This window comes from Etheostoma spectabile, chromosome 8 (assembly GCF_008692095.1).
Source record: "Etheostoma spectabile isolate EspeVRDwgs_2016 chromosome 8, UIUC_Espe_1.0, whole genome shotgun sequence".
NCBI classification, from domain to species: Eukaryota; Metazoa; Chordata; class Actinopteri; order Perciformes; family Percidae; genus Etheostoma; species Etheostoma spectabile.
This window is the reverse complement of record NC_045740.1, coordinates 5,494,836-5,501,342: the sequence shown is the minus strand read 5'-3', so window position 1 is coordinate 5,501,342 and position 6,507 is coordinate 5,494,836. Positions and strand designations below refer to the sequence as shown.

Sequence of the window (6,507 nt, the reverse complement as noted above, 5' to 3'; positions counted from 1 at the left end):
TAAACTGGTTATTAATCAACCTTTATTGCTTCATGAGCTAAACCAAAACAGAGCTAGACGTAGAGTGAGTGAACATTACTTACATTCGGTGGCCAGAAACATGACTTCAGATGAATATTTATATATTGCTCCGTGTGCACTGAATGTAAATATAACAAAAGCACGTTCACGCTAAGATGTTTACAACTCCTACCGGCGGAGGGGACAACGGCAGCATCCATCTTGTTTTGACGTTTTTCTGCCTCCTAGTGGCCCAAGATCGATCAGCTTTAAATTAAAATAAGGATTTCGCATTTGTTCACCCATGCTGGGTCCGTGTACGTTTTGATCGTTTGTTTTTTCGTTTAAACCACAAAACGAAATAACGAGAAAACCACCGTTTGTCGTTTCAAACCAAAAACAAAGAGACGGTAAAATGAGAGCCGTTCTTCCGTTTTGGTTTCTGAAGTCAAAAAACGAAAAACGAGTAAACCAATTTCAAATAACGGACCGTTTTTTGTTTTTTGAAATTCTTATTTTCATTTCTCCGTTTGAAGATCTACATTACAAGAAAGACAGGTGGGCCGGAAGTAATAGTAAATATAGCCTATAAAAATAAAAGCCAAGCTTTTATAACGGGTAAATTGTGCTGCACTAACGTTATACCAGAGTAACGTTAGAAGAAAAAAAATCAATCAATAAATAGGCTGATATGAACCTGGACCCAAAGAAAAATGTTAGCAACAGTAGTTTATTATAGTTATTTAATATCGAGCCTATCCACGTGCACATCACCAGCCCCGTTTAATGAGCGCATTGTTTGGTTCAATACAGCTGGTAATAGAGGGTAACCTGAGAACTTGTGTGTGCAGAGTTGGTACTGTTAGCGCTATATTAAATAATTAAGTTCATATTTAATGTGGTTTCCCCACAACGGACCAAACTGTTCCCCTTTCACCAGCGATGGCCGTCTTAAATGACTGACTGTAATGTGCCTATGGGAACTGTTTTAAATCAAGATTACTGATACAGATGTATTTATTGTTGTTCACTTCATTTGGTTTTTGATTTTATTTGTAACCTAGCTATCACCATTCATCATCATCATCATCATTATTCACCCCAATCCCAGAGTTAAACCTGCATGCCCTTCTGTTTTAACCTGATTCTAACACTGCTATCAGCTTCTTAGCAGCTCAGACAACAAACTCCCATCAGAAATGTCCTAATGTAGGCCATCTGGGGTTCCTCACATGAGCTGCTTGCTTCCTCATCCTTCCACAACATTTCAATCATTTTAAGGTCAGAACTTTTGACTTGGCTTTTCCAAAACATTCATTTTATTCTTCTTTAAGGTAGGTGGGTAGATTTATTTTGTCACAATATAACAGGTTATATAGTATGAAGTATAAATTGAGTTTGTAACTCCCTTCTCTCATAGCAGAAAATATAAGTTAATATACTGTAGAAGCAATTATAAAAATGGTAAACAGAAATAAACTCTAACTAGTGGAGCAGTGCTGGGGATGAATTAGAATGTGAGAGTTGAGAGCTTGGAAGGAAAGCTGCTCTGCAGTCTGGTGGTGCGGCGAGCAGAAACCTCTAGATCCCTTCCCAGAAGGCAGCATGGTGATCAGGCTGTGGCTGGGGGGGTACTGTCCTTAGGATCCTTTGGGCCTGCGTATGCACCTCACTCCTGATATCACTGAAGCTGGGGAGATGGGTACCAAAGATCCTCTGAGCAGTTTTAACCTCCCGCTGTAGAGCCCTCAGGTCCTGGTCATGGTCTGGTCTGGCCGTGCACATCCCATGCCAGTTGGGATGTTTCCATCAGGATGCTTCTATTGCTCCTCTCTAAAAGTGACAATAACTTGGCGTGGGAATTTGGCTGAGTAGTCAGGAGTGTGTGTAGTTTTTATTTAAGAGGGTTGTTGTTGGGGGGCCTGTTAATTGAGTTATGTTCATTGCTGACCATCGTGGTGATGTCATTTTAGGCAAATAATAAATTATTACTTGTTCAAATTTTTTCATTATGTTCACTTGCAGATAGTTAAGTTTAGTTGAAATGTCCCTTTGTGTTAATCTATTGTTATTTATGCAAATAATAAATGAATCAATTTATTATTAAAATGTTTAGATTATGTTCACTTGTTGGTTGTCTATTACACACACTAGAGCCACACCCCCCACTGGATGTAGGTCTATATGTGAGACATGTTTTAAATTTGTGAGTGTCACAGCAACTCCTAAACAGTTCGCGAGTATAATAGCACACATGGAAATCAGCCAACATTATGACGAGAAAGAGCTCATTTTGGTGAGTAGGCTATTGACTTAAGCAGCAGGGCAAAGAAACGTGATTTGTGAAAGCAGTTATAATGAAAATAATGGAAAATGTTTAGCTTTCCAAAGTTACTGAACATAAAACTTAATTTCTTTCATCTCCATATGACAGCAGTTTGCACACAGCTGGCATGGTGCGACACCTACTGGTCTGTTTTTGTAATCGTTTTGAACTGCCCTTGATGGTCCATTACGTGGAAACCACAATAAAGATACATTTAATTATTTAATATAGCGCTAACAGTACCAACTCTGCACACACAAGTTCTCAGGTTACCCTATATTACCAGCTGTATTGAACCAAACAATGCGCTCATTAAACGGGGCTGGTGATGTGCACGTGGATAGGCTCGATATTAAATAACTATGATAAACTACTGTTGCTAACATTTTTCTTTGGGTCCAGGTTCATATCAGCCTATTTACTGATTGATTTTTTTTTCTTCTAACGTTACTCTGGTATAACGTTAGTGCAGCACAATTTACCCGTTATAAAAGCGTGGCTTTTATTTTTATAGGCTATATTTACTATTACTTCCGGTCCACCTGTCTTTCTTGTAGCCTAATGTAGATCTTCAAACGGAGAAATGAAAATAAGAATTTCAAAAAACAAAAAACGGTCCGTTATTTGAAATTGGTTTACTCGTTTTTCGTTTTTTGACTTCAGAAACCAAAACGGAAGAACGGCTCTCATTTTACCGTCTCTTTGTTTTTGGTTTGAAACGACAAACGAAAAACGGTGGTTTTCTCGTTATTTCGTTTTGTTGTTCAAACAAAAAAACAAACGATCAAAACGTACACGGACCCTGGTTGCACCTGGAGTTAAGCCAGAATTAGTTATGCACGTTTAGCTGCACAAAAATAAATACGGAATTTTCAAATTCGCCATTTTGTGCTCAGCCTATTTCGGTTCTAAGAAGAGTTGTTAGACCACAGGGTCTAGACTCTATGTATTTACTATTTTACCCACTCGTCAAAATGTCTGTGACTGTAGGCCTACCTGCTGTAGTGAACAAAGTCGGACCAGGAGCTCAACTGTCATTTGTTTTTTTCCAGTTTAGAGTGTTAATCTACACCATTAGTTCAATTTAAGATCTTAAAGTTTTGTAGGCCAAAACCAACAATCGATGATGTAGCCTATTGATGATGTCTATAGTCTTATTATTATTTGTTAGATCAAGTGAAAGTGTATCTTTTGTGAAACCACTCCATGTTTAGGGGGCATATTTTCTTTACAAACTGTTAATGCATCTTAATTATGTTCTGGTATACCCACACAGGATGTTGCCTATAGGCTACCTTATTCATTTTCACTGTATGCCTATGTTCACACACCATAGATTTCTGTTGTAAGAAAAAAATATATCAATATGCTAATGCATTTGAGGTCAAATTGAGTTCAATATCACAATAACTCCAAGGGCCATTTGTGGACCATAACCACATTTTAACATGCTTTGGCTTATACTTCAAAGGTCAGAAAGGTGTAGCAGAGATTAATTATTTGTTTTAAAGACACCAATCACCAATGCCACATGGCTGAAGTGGAAAACTGTCTATTGATGACAAAGATATGACAAATATCTTTTATCTAGAAAATTGATCTCATTTCACATAGCCTGAAAAACATCTTAAGGCTGATTTTGGAAGAAGAAAAATTAGCATGGCTTTTGTCTCTAATAATAAAATAAATTCAGACTCAAAAAAACGTCTGTACTGTAGTGTTTCCATCAAACTACGATTCATTATGAGGATTGTTCGCAGAACACAACATAAGGTTAATTCTTATAAATATGATCTGGAATTGTGCAATCATAAGAACAAAACAAAACCATAACACAAGTCATTTAGAATGCCATTTATGTCATTGACTTTTCAAGAATCTAATACAAATGCATACACATACATTTCACCACCTAAAACCACAATATATCCACTACTGCAATAAACATCACCATACAAATAGAAAAAAATCAGAAGTTGGCTTTAAAGCTTGAGAGGGGTCATGAATAGCCACACACGCACATGCTCACAAACAAGTTCATATACAATCGAAAACAGCATCCAGTAGGCACGCACACACACACACACACCCCCACACACACACACACACACACACACACACACACACACACACACACACACAGCTTATATAATACAGCAGAAGAGGGGCTCTAAAAAAGGCGTACGGAGGGAGTGTTACAGTATACAGTATGGGCAGGAAGAAGGTAACAGCCAAAGTGTCTATAAAACACTTATTTTTTCTTTCTTTTTTTACAGTTAAGCCAACTTTACTTAATATAAATATTCTTCATCCAAAAGTCAGTGCAGTGCCTTCTGCTCAGGCTTCACCTGGTCCTCTCGCCTGGTCCACTTTCACCAGTCTGTGCTAGACCTGGTCCAAAAAATTACTGTTTTCACTTTACACACAATTCCTTTTGCAACAGTTTTGTCTCTGATCTCCCACTTTCTCCATGGTTTATGTGTGTGTGTGTGTGAGTATGTCTGTGTGTGTCTACATGTGTTGTTTTTTGCCACCCAGTACCTCAAAAGTCCAGCTGTGAAGTACAAGAGTTTCAGAGTTTGTTTTTCTAACAATTAGCCAATAGAAAAAGAGATCTACAAATTTACAAGTGTCTGTTTTGTTCTTTTCTTCTGAATTCCCTTTTTTCTTAAAAGAAGTTCACATATGGAGCAGCTCTATTGGATTCCCCTAAAGAGACACATTGCAAAGACCATGGCAAAGAGCTGAGGAAAGGAAGAAAAAAAGAAATAATTAGCACACGGTAAAAAAAATGTAGGGTTATTTTTACAGAATTATGGCAAGCATTTGGAGCCTGAACAGCAGTGTATTACTACTGCTCTAGATTACCAATTTATTTAAAATTGGTTACACCCATATCTCAATACGAGCTTCCTTCTTTACACAACAACAGTCAATGTGGACTAATCTGCAGTCATAATCTACATTTACATTGCTTTGACACAAAATACATTCAATGACCACATTTTTCAAATTTCATGTTTTGTTTTCTTACTTCTCACTTGTTTCTCTATTTACGGTCAAATAACTAACTACTGTAAATTAGACTGCAGCATCTACACTGACACAGACATGAACCACTAATTGGGCAATACAAATACTGCCTACTCAGGTGCAATTCAATTTATTATAATGAAATTTTGGTTTATGCACAGTTAGACAATATTCAAAAATAAATAAATAAAATCTACTTTAACGGGAGTAGTGATACATATTGTAATGCTATTGGTTGTTACTGTTGTTATAGGTTATTGCATTATGAGTGACAGTGTTTTGGCGTCATTAGTGCATTGTTGTTGTGAGAAAAAGTGTTGTGTTGAGCTGCATGTTGGTAAAGAGAACAGTGTCAAGAAAAAGGGAACTCAGACTGAGACATTTGCGGAACCATAAAGTCTAATCTATGTTCATGTATCACCAAGTCCCACCACTAGATGGAGATCTTGCCATACAAAGAGCTTTCAAACACACATTCAGGCAAATACTCTCAGCTTAATGCAGAATTGAATATTCACATTACTGGAAGGACAAAGAAAGTGCTGCTTATGTGATGATTTCACTAAGATGAAAAACCTTCATACCTCAATGGTCAGCACCACAATGGCGAGCGCTCCAGCCACATAGATGTACAGTTCAAAGTAGTCAACTACTGCAGAGTAACAGCCCTATGGACACACAAAGAAATGATGCTCAGCAGAGAATCAATTGGTTATAAATCTGCAGAACTACAGAGACAATAAAGTAACATCACAGCTTTGAATCGAGTGAGGCTCTGAACAAAGACCTAGTTGAATGAGTGGAAAGCAGGGCCTCCAGCCTCACTGCCTTTTAATGAGGGCTATTTGTGTGAATGAACAGAGAGAGACACACATTGTGGACATCTCACATTGTTCTAGTGGCTTGAAAAGTAACAGGTGGAGAGTGTGGTGAAAACATTTTCCTGTCAGCTTTCACTGTAATTACATTTCACTCTAAGGCTTTCTTTACACACATGGAAGCAGATATGTGGGTGTACATGTGTGCAACTGTGAAGCAGACCTAATTTTTACATTTTCATACACTTATTGTACTCTATTTTTGCACTTTTGCTCCACACACACACAGACACACAGACACACAGACACACACACACACACACACACACA

At 37.7% G+C, this 6,507-nt stretch overlaps 1 protein-coding gene across 1 annotated transcript in view; it reads right to left on the bottom strand.

The window, feature by feature from the left end:
• Positions 1 to 4,165: 4,165 nt before the first annotated feature.
• Positions 4,166 to 6,507, bottom strand: part of tspan18b (tetraspanin 18b) — a 32,366-nt gene continuing 30,024 nt past the window's right edge. Inside the window, exons 8-9 of the mRNA XM_032523884.1 lie at positions 5,944 to 6,027; positions 4,166 to 5,070 (exon numbers count right to left, since the gene is read on the bottom strand). Of these exons, the coding sequence (XP_032379775.1) occupies positions 5,023 to 5,070; positions 5,944 to 6,027 (132 nt within the window). The 3' untranslated portion in view covers positions 4,166 to 5,022. The remainder of the gene's footprint in view (positions 5,071 to 5,943; positions 6,028 to 6,507) is intronic.